At 34.4% G+C, this 13,889-nt stretch overlaps 1 protein-coding gene across 3 annotated transcripts in view; it reads right to left on the bottom strand.

Moving 5' to 3' along the window:
- The window catches only part of LOC143226946 (thyrostimulin alpha-2 subunit-like), a 103,735-nt gene continuing 89,846 nt past the window's right edge, over positions 1-13,889 (bottom strand). For all 3 annotated transcript variants that reach the window (XM_076458504.1, XM_076458511.1, XM_076458517.1), the window contains exon 4: positions 1-563. In XM_076458504.1, the coding sequence (XP_076314619.1) occupies positions 471-563 (93 nt within the window). In that variant the 3' untranslated portion in view covers positions 1-470. The remainder of the gene's footprint in view (positions 564-13,889) is intronic.

Below are 13,889 nucleotides of genomic sequence, written 5' to 3'. Positions count from 1 at the left end.
ACCTTTTTATTTTTTATTTATTCTGAAGTAACTTTTACAATACAACTTAATAATAAATACCTGGTATTAGAATTGAGAAGGTCGTAAATCACTTCTCAATATCTGAAACTTACACTTGAGCTATACAGGTAAAATAAGTGTTTTAAGTTAAACTTTAGAAGAGTCTGCTGTTCTTAATCATTTTAACTACGAGGTCGTATTAAACTATAACATCGTGTATTTTTATGAACTTATTTTAATTCTCCTAAGATGCTTCTTTAATTAAAACGTAATTAATACAACTCTAATATATAATTAAATTTGCCAGTAATTTACGTTGTTTTTATGACAGACAATAATACATTTATGAGTTTAAGTGATTCCGGTAACAGCGTTTTACAACACGACAAAGTTACATATATTTTGAAAATATCCACATGTGGTGTAAATTTTTCTATCAGTAGCGGTACTCCTTAAATACACCTGGTTTCCTAGTCTTTCTTGCAATGGAAACAAGCGCATGTCCTAGCAGACTTGAACACGAGATTCCTCGGACCTTCCAAGCACATTATTTCTACTTTCACCTGAAACAGCAACAACAACAAAAAATGTTTTAAAACATTTACAAACTAAAATAGTGGGAAATGTTTAAACTTAATTTAAACAATGTAAGTTTAACAGCAATGATATATTGAAAAGTAAAAACTTGAAAATAACCTTTGTCTCTTAAAATTATAACAAAGCTTCTTATAAAACAACATTTACAGTTTGTTTTCCATCTACCAACAAATAAAGATTTTGAGGTGATCTTACCCTTAAACACCCTACATCACACTGACCATGAGAAATACATAGTTGTTAGAGAAACAGTCCAGCAACTTTCATACATTGTCCTTGAATCTCTTTAGAATGTACAACATTGTCTAAAGCGTCAGCCTGCCAAGACTGAAATTAACTCACAGGTTGGGAGCAGTTAACCAACTTGCTTTACAAAATAGAAATAGGGATAAATTCAATTTTATCCCCTTAGGAGATTCCCCATGACTCAATAGAGTTTACACAGACATTTTTGTTCATTGGCCCAACAGTCTCGAAGGTGTTACGGTGCAAACAATCACAAATTTCGTCTTTATATATATATATATCTACATATACTATATCGATATTTAATGGCGGTTAAATTTTACATAGCTATTTATTTTGTCTTTTAGATTCATGTCTTAGTTTAAAAAGCAAAAGAAAACTTCAACAGTTTGGGAAGTAGAAACTTTAAATATCAAACTAACTTGTCTTCGTGATTAATTAACTTTACTGGAAACAAATAAGTTCCTATGTAACCTGAATTTATATCTAGTTAATAAAAGCTGCATAAATTCGTGAAACCTGACGACAAGCATTGTTGAAGATAAACCAAAACTTTCCCAAGAAGAGATTTAGATATTGTATATTTGAAGTTTCTATTCTAAGGATCTTTATATTTATTTTGTTCTATGCTTTTACGTTTACAAATATGCTTTACGTGTCTCAGAGACATTCTGGCTTAGTTAAACATACAATTTAGGTGAAACAAACAATGTCTTTCCACCACAGTGATTCTAGTACAAAGCTCATGCACGAATCTATTTTTCTCTAAGTAAACCCTAACAAAACTAGATATACGCGATATGTTCGTGTATTCAATGCAAAAGGTTTTATAATTATCATAATCAAACAAAATTTGCATAGAGAATTATCTAAAGCAATATGTACTCACAGCTGAGGAAAAATTAAACAAATGTCAGGATATATGTTACCGGCCCGGTATGGCCAGGTGGTTAAGGCACTCAACTCGTAATCCGAGGGTCGCGGCTCGAATCTCCGCTACGCCAAACATGCTCGTCCTTTCAGCCGTGGGGACGTTATAATGTGAGGGTAAATCCCACTATTCGTTGGTTAAGAGAAGCCCAAGAGTTGGCGATGTATGGTGATGACTAGCTGCCTTCCCTCTTGTCTTACACTGCAAAATTAGGGACGGCTAGCGCAGATAGCCGTTGAGTAGCTTTGCGCGAAATTCAAAAAACAAAAACAAATAAACATAAGCAATCACCATATCCTCAATGAAGTTGTTGAACATATTCTCTTGCCTTATATCAAGCCAAGGAGGTTCGTATAAATCTTTCTAACTCACAGTGAAGAAACAACAATTAGCAATCAGAACCTCTGAAACAATATCTTCAATCGTTTGCAAAAAACAAACGAAGGGCTTGAAATGTCCAATGTAATATTAGAAGACATTTGCACTGATGACATTTCTTGAACTGCTATGAAAGACATATGAATAATATGGAAACATAGATCAAGAGTTCAGAAGAATTTTCAAATTATCTTTAAAGAAGTTAAAGAAAGTACGTTAGTACAGCTAATATTCGCTTTTAAAACTTTATCCTTTATAGAATACAAATGAAAAATATTTTAAAAAATCCATGAAAATGTCATCCAACTTTCGATTCCGGAAAACCGTTTTCAACATTTGCGGAAGACAAATAAGATACTTACGTAATCAAGAGAGCTAGCTCCCATATCCGAAAATTTAGCTTCATTTCTTAAAGATACGAAACCAAGTGTTAAAAACGTCGTTTAAAGATCAGAAGAAGGAGTCCTGTTAAATTTTATTTTAGCATCTTTCTGAATATAAATGACGTAGTGAAAAGCTTCCATTAATGAAAACACAGATAAATTTTTTAAAACACAATCACTATCTGTAAAACATTGTCTTTGCTGTGAAGTCTATAGAGTATAGGTAAAAAATATCCAGAAATCAGACGACTCCCTTTTTCCAAAAACACAGCACTCACAATAATACCCATAATTAATTAAATTCAGCAGTTTCACAGTAACTTTTTGTTAAAGGATTTATTTTGTTGTTATTAATTTGTTTCTTTGACTGAGAAGGTTTTATTTTTAAAGGGCCTATTTTGTTGTGCAATGACATCATTGTTAAATCTTTTATTGCAACATAACTATTGTTTATTGTGGTGAGTTAAAGGATTGTGTTCATATTTTTGATGGTATTGAAATGGATTAGTAGACTGTAGTCTGGTCAAAACTTTCTGTATGGTTTGGTTTACTTGGTTTTGTTTTGAATTTCGCGCAAAACTACACGAGGGCTATTTGCGCTAGCCGTCCCTAATTTAGCAGTGTAAGACTAAAGGGAAGGCAGCTAGTCATCACCACCCATCGTCAACTCTTGGGCTACTATTTTACCAACGAATAGTGGGATTGACCATAACATTATAACGCCTCCACGGTTGAAATGGTGAGCATGTTTGGTGTCACGGGGATTCAAACCCACGACCCTCAGATTACAATTCGAGCGCCCTAACCATCTGGCAATGCCGATCCGCATTAGTTTTTATCCATTTACAAGTTTTAGTCTATGATATTTGACAAAATTTTGATTTTTAAGCAATAAAAATAAATTAGGTATAAAACAAAGTTTGCTATTGTTTCTTAAATTCATAATAACATAACAAAATTCCTTAAGAAAATGGTGCGACTTCATGTACTACCTTTCTACGTTTTATTTAGTATCGATTTGGTACTTCTTACAGTTTGTCTTTTCTCTGGGTTTAGTACTGAGATAAAGTTAGTGCGACCCTGTCAACGGCTCTTTTAACAACAGGACAATAAGGATGACAGGTATTTTTGACTGTAAAAATATGACTGACAGTGTAGCTCGTAGTTTGGCACATTTTTAGCGTGAGATATCTTACTTGTACAGCTATTACAAAGAGACACTGTCACATGTTTTAAAAAATAGTCTATTTCACATCACTTGCTTAAGCCTTTTGATTGAATAAGCTAAGATTCCCAAAAATCATTTCAAGCTCTGAAACCAAAAGTATTTTGAAATCAATATTTGAGCACTAAGTAGTAAAACACCAATTGAGAAAAAGGTGCCTCTCGCGTGCCTCGTGTATATATCGTTGTAGAAATAATGGAGTATAATACGACACGAGCGAAGTGTCCCCTGTTGGAACAGCGGTAAAATCTGGAGCTCGGTTCCCCGTAGTGAACGTAGCAGATAGTCCTAAGAGAAACACGACACAAGTTTGAGATTCAGGATGTTACTAAAGTTTGCACTAAAGAATAAAATAATTATTGTTGATAATTTAGAACAGTATAGTATAGCTGAGAACCTAATACTAGTGAAACAAATAAGTACAGCTTCTCCTGACGTATACATAACTCAAAATAGTTTCAGTTTTTTTAATTTCGCGCAAAGCTACACGAGAACTATCTGCGCTGGCCGTTCCTAATTTAGCAATGTAAGGCTAGAGGGAAGGCAGCTAGTCATCACCACTCACCGCAAACTGTTGGGTTACTCTTTTACCAACGAATAGTAGGATTGACTGTCATATATAACGCTCCACAGGTGAAAGAGGAAGCATGTTTGATGTGACGGGGATTCGAACCCGTGACCCCAGATTACTAGTCGAGCGCCCTAACCAACTGGCCATGCCGAGCCTCAATTCGAAATGATAGAACACGTTTATTATATACCCATTAATAGGGTAAGTATAAGATCTTACGTTATTACACAGCGGACTACCGGTAAATATGTATTATCTTTAAGCTTTTACAGCACATAAAATAGCATACTTCTTCCAGATTGTTTTGGATCCGACATGGCCAAGTCGTTAGGGGCACTCGACTCGCAATCTGAGGATCTCGGGTTGGAATACCTGTTCCACTAAACATGATCATCCTTTCACCTGTGGAGCGTCATATGTGACAGTCAATCCCATTATGCGTTGGCGGCGGGTGGTATTGACTAGTTGCCCTCCCTCAATTTTTTTACTGCTAAATTAAGGACGGTAATTACAGATGACCTCGCGTAGTTCTGCGCGAAACTCAAAATAATTTGTTGTTGATATGTACAGATGCAAAACACATTTAACGTTCCCTACAACATTTTTCTTTCGCTTGTATTTCACCAAAAAATTGCATTTATTACACTTCCCACTTTTCTTCTTACAAAATCTAAAACATTATTATGAATTTTTGCTGCTTTCATCGAAACACAAACATAGAACACGCATTATCTTTCAACATAATTTTTTCTAGTGTTTCTGAACTCCGTCCGGCATGGCCAGGTGGTTAAGGCACTCTATTCACAATTCGAAGATCGTGGATTTGAATCTCCATCACACCAAAGATGCTCGTCTTCTCATTCGTGGGAGCGTTATAATTTTACGATCAATCCCACTATTCGATGTTAAAATCGTAGCCCAAGAGATGGAGGTAATGACAATATAGTCTTACATCTGCAAAATTAGGGACGGCCAGCGCAGATAGTCCTCGTGTAGCTTTGCGCAAAATTCAAAACAAAGAAACAAAATTCTAAACTTGTACCGACAGACATACACAGCATGTTGTTTTTCTTTTCAAATTTGCATACATAAACAAACAAACAAACAACATATTTTAGCGGCATTTACATTCTTTAGTTTTATAGACAATATGAGTTCTAATATATTTTGTGTTATTTTTGTTGGATCAAACTGACACACAATACATTATTTTTAATATTATTGGTAAATAAGTGAAAACAATACATCACTGTGCAAGTCTATCCACAGAATATTTTACAGAATAATGGTGATTGTTAATATGGTGTAGCCAAAAATATATACAGAGTCGTAAGAATATTGGTTATGGTGCAGCCAGAAAAGACAATCTTACATGATGGTAGAGATGTTTACTACGTTGTATTCACAAAAAGAAAAGGCAGTTTTACAGAATGGTAAGGACTTTTAACATGGTGCAGCCACAAGAGATAACCTTACAGTGTGGTAGAGATGTTGTAGCCATAAAAGACAACTCTAGAGCATGGTTAGGGCTTTTAACATGGTGCAGCCACAAGAGACAACCTTACAGTCTGGTGGAGATGTTGTAGCCATAAAAGACAACTCTAGAGCATGGTAAGGGCTTTTAACATGGTGCAGCCACAAGAGACAACCTTACAGTGTGGTAGAGATGTTGTAGCCATAAAAGACAACTCTAGAGCATGGTAAGGGCTTTTAACATGGTGCAGCCACAAGAGACAACCTTACAGTCTGGTGGAGATGTTGTAGCCATAAAAGACAACTCTAGAGTATGGTAAGGACTTTTAACATGATGCAGCCAGAAGAGACAACCTTACAGTATGGTATAGATGTTTACTATGTTGTAACTATAAAACTAAGGATAGTAAGGACGTCTTCAACGGTGTAACATAAAAAAAAGACAATTCTATGTGAGGGTAAGAAAGTCACACGAAATTAGAAAGTTACTAATCTCATGGGAAGATAAAAGTGTTTGCTATGGTGCAGCCATAAAAAGATACCATTTTACAGGATAATAAAAATGTTACTTGTGATATATCCAAAATGGTTCATTTCTAAGGATTGTGTGTGTGTGTGTGTTTTTCTTATAGCAAAGCCAAATTGGGCTGTCTCCTGAGTCCACCGAGGTTCCGAGGATTTAAAAAACATTTTGTGATAAAATAAACCCAAAGATTAAGGAAATATTTAGAATACATGCGTTTCTTTTTTTAAAAGAAGCAGTAAAAGCTACTATAATGTAGTTTGTATTGTAAAGTACTTATGTATTGAATACTTCAAAAGGCCGGTTTACGCAATGTGAGGTTTTCATAGGAACCAGGTAAGCTAATTGTTCAGAGTATATAATCTCTCTTAATTAATAGTAAATAATTATGCATGCTATCACAATGCTTAATTATAATAAACAAAAAAGAAATAAATATAGTTTTAAATTGGATGAAAAAAACGTCGTTTCTCCTAAAAGGCAAAGCTCAAAACATTTTCCGCTGACAAGATCCCAACGTTACTGTGAACATACTCATACTTCCGTCGTGAACATACTCATACTTCCGTCGTGAACATACTCATACTTCCGTCGTGAACATACTCATACTTCCGTCGTGAACATATTCATACTTCCGTCGTTAACATACTCATACTTCCGTCGTGAACATACTCATACTTCCGTCGTGAACATACCCATACTTCCGTCGTGAACATACTCATACTTCCGTCGTTAACATACTCATACTTCCGTCGTGAACATACTCATACTTCCGTCGTTAACATACTCATACTTCCGTCGTGAACATACCCATACCTACTTTGTTACTGAAATAAAATTTAAATTTCTTAATATTTAAAATAGCTGCTGCATAAAAATAAAACATTTAATGCATTTAGAGGCACAGCGGTATGTCTGCGGTCTTGAAGCGTTAGAAACCGGGATTAGATACCCGTGGTGAGCAGATCACAGACACCCCTATATGTAACTTTGTGCTTAAGTTGAAACAAATATACTTTTCACAGTTAATTTGGAAATTTCAATCTGAACAGAATTTCATGGGCTAAACAGTCAGACCGGAAAGCCCTGATGTTCTAGTATAGCTATGAATAATTTCGTACCATTAGCCAGAGCTATGGTGGCCAGACAGTAGGAACTACCACCACAAGGGCTTTTTAAATCCAATAAAGTGAATGATTATCACGTTTATAATGTGTTCACAGAAGAAAGTGCGGAGTGTGTTCAGAGCCATCTGGATTGAAACTTTAAACTCTTCGATCCACAACCTAGAATGCTAACCAGTAAACCAAGTCCTGGCCCTTAATCTTTATAATGTGAAAGTTTTGTTTGTTTGTAGTTAAGCACAGAGTTGCACAATGGGCTATGTGAGGTCTGCTTACCAGGAGTTTAGAAACCCGGTTTATAGTTAGAAAATATCAGGGTAACATAAAGGATAAATTTTCTGGTGATTAAAATAGTCAGACACATAACACAAGACTACTACCTATTACATATTTAAAAGCCCCCTCCCCAAATGGCTCAATGCTATAAACAACACTTCAATACCCGTGGCGAACTTAACTTACCTTTTTGCTTAACTACAAGTAATCAAGTACGAAAATGTTTTGTGTAAGTCATTTATCTGAAAAGTACTAATCGAATTTTTAGTTCGAATTCCCGTCGCACCAAATATGCTCGCCCTTTCAGCCGTGGGGGCGTTATAAAGTTACAGTCAATCCCACTATTCATTGGTAAAAGAGTAGCCCAAGAGCTGGTGGTGGGTGGTGATGACTAGCTGCGTTCTCTCTAATTTTACACTGCTAAATTAGGGACGGTTAGCGCAGATAACCCTCGTGTAGCTTTGCGCGAAATTAAAACAAACAAACAAACTTTGTTGTTTTGTGATTGCTATCAGTTAACGAGAACTAATGTTAACGAGAAAATATATTTGTAAAATGACAATATTGTTCTCTAGAGGAACACAAAGACGTACCTTTTTTATATGGATGTAAGATAGTTTTGTTTTTATGGTAGCATATCATTAGTCTTCTGTAGAAACTATTCCGAATCAATCAATGTTAGATTGAAGTATATGATAACAAAATCACCTAATTGAACTTGGTTTTGCATGATAATAGTTGACAATTAAAAACATGAATCTAAATAAATACATTTATTAAAATGTTAGAAGAAGGTCAAATGTTTGAAATTAAAATAGTATGACAGAATTCTTTTGTGATTGAAATTTCAGGCTCTGTTATCTTTAGGGTTTTCCTATTGTTATTTCATACTCAGCGTGTGTTATGTTTGTTTCAAGGCTTCGTGATATTTCGTTCTCATAGTGTACTGTGTTTGTTACAAGGCTTCGCAACATTCTTCAAGTCGACCAACAGAAAACACCATAATCAGTGTTTTTCGAAAACTCAAAAATTTAACACATAGAGTCTATGCTGCGATTATTAAACTGAAAGGCTGCGCTATTCATCGCTACAGGTTGTTATTGTTTGGAGTCACGGGCAAGAATGTTATGGAAAACATCTTTGTAACAAACAAACGACAGTAGGGTGCAAGTTTGTTTTTATCTAGGATTAAGTCGACAAATGTAATGAAAGACTGGGAAAACAAACACTATTTTTGCTTTTTATTTTAATTATTTGACAAAACACTTTTAAAATGTGCGCGGAGTCGAATCTTAACCCATAATTAACATTCCCATCAAGTACCGGTTTCAAACACCACGATAGTATACGGCTATAAAAGTGACATTGCTGTGATATAAAATAGCGAGTACTGTAATATTTCATATGACATATTTAGAGTTGATGAGGTACTTACGTTATCTTGTGACGAGATAAATTATATGAAAACATGTTTTAAGAGATTTCCCACTAATGGAGTTTCATAATAATATCGCGGGGAAATTAGATCTGGTTTCCCATAACACGTACAACTGTAATTTGAGCATGTAACCTTTATGTTATATTTTTTTACATTGTTTGAATTATGTTAACAACACTTTAATCTCCTTTCTTTTCGCATTATTCTTAATTTGCACATCTTTGTTGGAAATTATAAGCGTGTAAAACATTGCGTTTCACATCTTTGATTCTCCCAAGTCTCTGACTAAAACAATTTTTCGTTCTGTAATAGGACCTGTCAGTTAAACTGGACAATGAGAGACAAATAATTGAACGAAACTCGATTTTTCCACCGTATTTTCCGGTATATAATACAATACTTTTCACTCTTAAAATAATGCCTGATTTTACCTCTTGTCATAAACATAGGTTTAAAGATAGAGTTCCAGTAAGAACACTTAGGTTATTAGCATATATAACCAAAACTGCATTGTTCCTTTTCCTTGTGTTTACTTCCTTGAATAAGTGTGTTAATATTGTGTTATCTACCATGTTACAATAAGGTATTTATAACTTTATCATTTTTCTAGCTTCTTTTTGACTGGAAGTTATTTCTCTCACATGCTTGTGTAACTAGTCATGACATTTCTTATTTAAAATATGTTGATCTCATCTGTCATACTAAAACATTGTTAATATTATATAAAAGTTTGTTTTTGTACACATGTTTTTAAAGTACATCACTAGAGCTTAAGGTTGAGTATTTTTTTAATATAAGAGGTGTTTAACTGGGATGAATACTTTGTAAAGTTGTTTATTACATGTCTGTCACTTAAGTTTTGCTGCACTGAGTTGTCTATAGTGCTTGAAGAGCATATAAGAACACTCTCGTGGTTGTACTGATAACTCCTGAGTGCAGGTTAGCAAAGTTTAAAAATAATTCCTTTACAAAAATAACATCCTAAATATGCTTGACAATAGAGGTCGTTCTATACAAAGGAACCGAAAGAAACGCGTGTGTGTGTTTTCTAATAGCACAGCTACATCGGACTATTTGCTGAGTCCACTAAGGGAAATCGAACTCCTGATTTTAGCACTGTAAATCTGTAGACTTACTGCTGTACCAGCGGAGTACCACGAAATAAGTTACATTTATTTGGCTCAAAAAATCCAGGTTGTCTTATTCACCGGCAAATATATGAAATATAATATTTTTAAATTAAACAATGTGAACCAGCAAAATATTGAAAAACAAATAGGCTTAAAATATCTTGAACAGTGACTCATTGGAGGCAAAAAGTAGATTTGAAATGTTATTTTTCAAAGCCTCTAATTTCAACTCTAAATGGACAAACTAAGGGAAATATGTGAACAATTTAAATTTCAACTTGTTTATATAGATTCAATCTTCTATAAAAAAAAAGTGTCCATGCTAAGTACGAGGGTTTATAAGGTTACAAATCAAGAACCAATTACCACGATGGGCATAGCACAGAAAAATTTACGCTTACCAAGAAACAAAATGTAAATTTTTACATATTTTAATTTACCTAAAACTGGTGTATGTCCTTTGTTTAAAACACGAGTTAGTTTAAAAGTCTTTAATTCAAATTTGTATTCGACATTATAAATATATTTGAGCATATTTTGAAATGCTACCAGTAACTGCTCTTAGTGGTGGAACCTAAAACCGCAAACATTGTAATTACTGAAATGTATAGAATGGCTTTATTATGTCTTTAATGAATTACAAGAAAAGCTTAGGAGAAGACAGACGTGAGTTTGAGCGCTTGTAACGTTAAACTTCGAAATTCAATTCTTATGGTGGGCACATATAATATAGCTCATTGTGCAACTTTAAGAATACACAATCAAGAACAAAAATAATGGACATCCAGCTCCATCTTTAGTACTTGTAAAATACATATTTAAATATAAATAGATAATATATATATTAGCAGAATACTATGGGCAAATAACTTACAAATAATCTAGTTATAAATGATTAATATATTTTTAATGAAACATACTTTACTGAAACATACTTTACTGTTTTTTCTTTAAGGTAAAATCATAGCCCATTAACTTGTAAATACGAAGTTCCCCCAAGCATCAACATTTCAAATCAATGCTAGGTATGTTTGCAGACACGTTCGTCGTTAGGGCAGAGTCAACAAAAACCAAATGTATTTATATTTAACGAGATACACCTGAGATAAACCATCAAGTTGTTAATGGAATTCAAGACTCTAAAAGTTTATCGACCATCTTTTAACAAGATTAAGTTCAAGGACCTTCCCATAGCCAACAACGTCTTAGCTCAAAAACAAGCAACATCAAAGTTTTAAGAATATTTTCGTCTACGTTCACCGCAATAGATCAACTAATTTTTAGAATGTCGACGTACTTTGGTCAGTCTTGGCGAGAATGTTTGTGCACTGTTCTATGTTGATGTAATTGTCTACATGCAGGAAGAAGTTATTAAGTAACTCTCAGAGTAGTAACAGAGAAGATAACGTATGATTGGACAAAAATATACAACTTGCTATGAGTTGGTATTATGGTCTGTATAAGTTGTTTTGAGCATTTGTTCGTCAAAATACACATACACGCCTGTTTTATATACTAAGTTGCGCTTTCGGTATAATAATTTTTTTAGAAACAGTTCCACGTTTTGTTCAGACAGTTTTTTCTTTACTTGGTGAAGAGTCATGTCTCATCATTCGTCAGAAGTTATTATGGGATATCAAAGTGTTCGACTATCCAAAAATGGTATGAAGCAAACCAATATTATCATAATAGAACTTAAATGTTATTGGACTACAGGAAACGTTGTTCTAGGAAACTATACTGTCCGAGATGACAGCCTTTTGATCAGATTAACATGTTAAGATTGAAAGAAGTCTTTCAACACCTTACAACAGGAATAGTATGAAGACATTAATTCCAGAGTTTCCAGAAGAACAATGAAAAGGAGACTGACCAAACAAGGCTATTTTGCAAGAATCTGTAAGCCAATATTAGCCAAAATTCCCTACTACCACTGTGCTACTTAGGCAAGACAACATGCCAGCTTACAGTTAGGACACTGGCAACATGTTATCTTTTTAGATGAGTCCTGTTTTTGTTTTGTTTGTCATTTGCCTGGAAGGCAGATGAGGGAAAATTATCTTTCCCACAGAAAACACACTAAAGGTGGTATACTATATGTTTGGGCAGCTATTCATCATGGTTGAGAAATGCTCTTCATATCTTCCAAGGAAACGTCGATGGAGCCTCTTACAGCCATCATATAGAAACTATATTTCTGTCATATACCAAGACTAGCTTTGGCCATACCTTTGTGTTCTAAGATGGCAATGCCATTGTTCACAGTGAGCGTACTGTACAGGATTATCTGGACCAGAAAGACGTCACTAGATTTTCATGGGCACCAAAGTCTCCAGGTTATAATTTCAGTGAGAATTACTGGACAAAATTGAGCCGGAAAATTGCTAACCATAACCTTAAGCCAGCTGCCATTTGCGAGCAAAATACAGATATCCCACTGTTTAACTTTGTGCTTAACTCCAAACAAACAACTGAGTTCAAACTGTTCTTTAGGGTTGTATATGGTATATGAGACGGATACGACCTTCGACTCTTAAGGTGTTTCTAGACATTTTTTATTGAATTTAGGTCCAGATAAAATTATGATCGACTACTTCTAATGATAAAGCTCTGCTTAAACACACGTTGACGATGCAGGTTTTGGAGAAATGTTTTCTTCCATAAAAATAAAATTAGAATCAATGGTACCAGCGAGGGCTTCACTTTTAATGCTAGAATCTTTTCACTTTAAAACCAGTATGTACAGCAACAGTCTTAACGAAGCACACAACAGCAAGCTCATTAGATAACAACTGTAATCAGAATAGAGCGGTTCCGCATTAAACATTCAACTCAATAATAATTTAGACATGGATTTACGATCAGGTTTTACATAATTAAAACACAACCAAACAACCGTTTACTTACCAGACTTTAATTAATTTTAACTACAAACCATCTCTATGTCGTATGCATCGTCAAAAGTGAATCTTTAATTTAAGCAAAATCACCAGTATTTTTATAAATTAAATACTCGTCTATTAAATTCAGATGTTTTTATTTTTCTACTACCAGTTTTGTACATTTAACAACTGTGTGTACACTAATTCTGTGCAGTTTTATTTAGGATAATATTTGTTGTTTTTATGAGTTTCCAAGAGAATATTGGTATTTAATCAACGTTTTTTTCAAAACAGATAGTGTGTGTTTGTGTTTTTATAGCAAAGCCACATCGGGTTATCTGGTGTGTTCTCCGAGGAGAATCGAAGTTCTGATTTTAGCATTGTAAATCCGTAGACTTCTTGCTGTCTCAGCGGACCAAGACAAATGGATTAAGACTCTCTTAACTCATTTCGTATACTTTAGACTTTTTGTTTAACGTTTTACTGAAATGGAACAAAATTTAGGCATTAATTAATGACGTTATTCTCAACCATAAGAAATGATACCTATACAGTTAATAAGTAAATGTTACATAACGTGCATACAAACTTCTGTTTAGCATACATGGTATTTTAGATTTCAAAAGCTCAAATGTCCATCCATAGGCTCGGCATGGCCAGGTGGTTAAGGCACTCGACTCGTAATCCGAGGGTCGCGGGTTCGAATCCTCGT

Source organism: Tachypleus tridentatus, chromosome 1 (assembly GCF_004210375.1).
Source record: "Tachypleus tridentatus isolate NWPU-2018 chromosome 1, ASM421037v1, whole genome shotgun sequence".
NCBI lineage: Eukaryota > Metazoa > Arthropoda > Merostomata > Xiphosura > Limulidae > Tachypleus > Tachypleus tridentatus.
The sequence above is the reverse complement of the archived record's forward strand: the minus strand, read 5'-3'. Positions and strand labels throughout refer to the sequence as shown.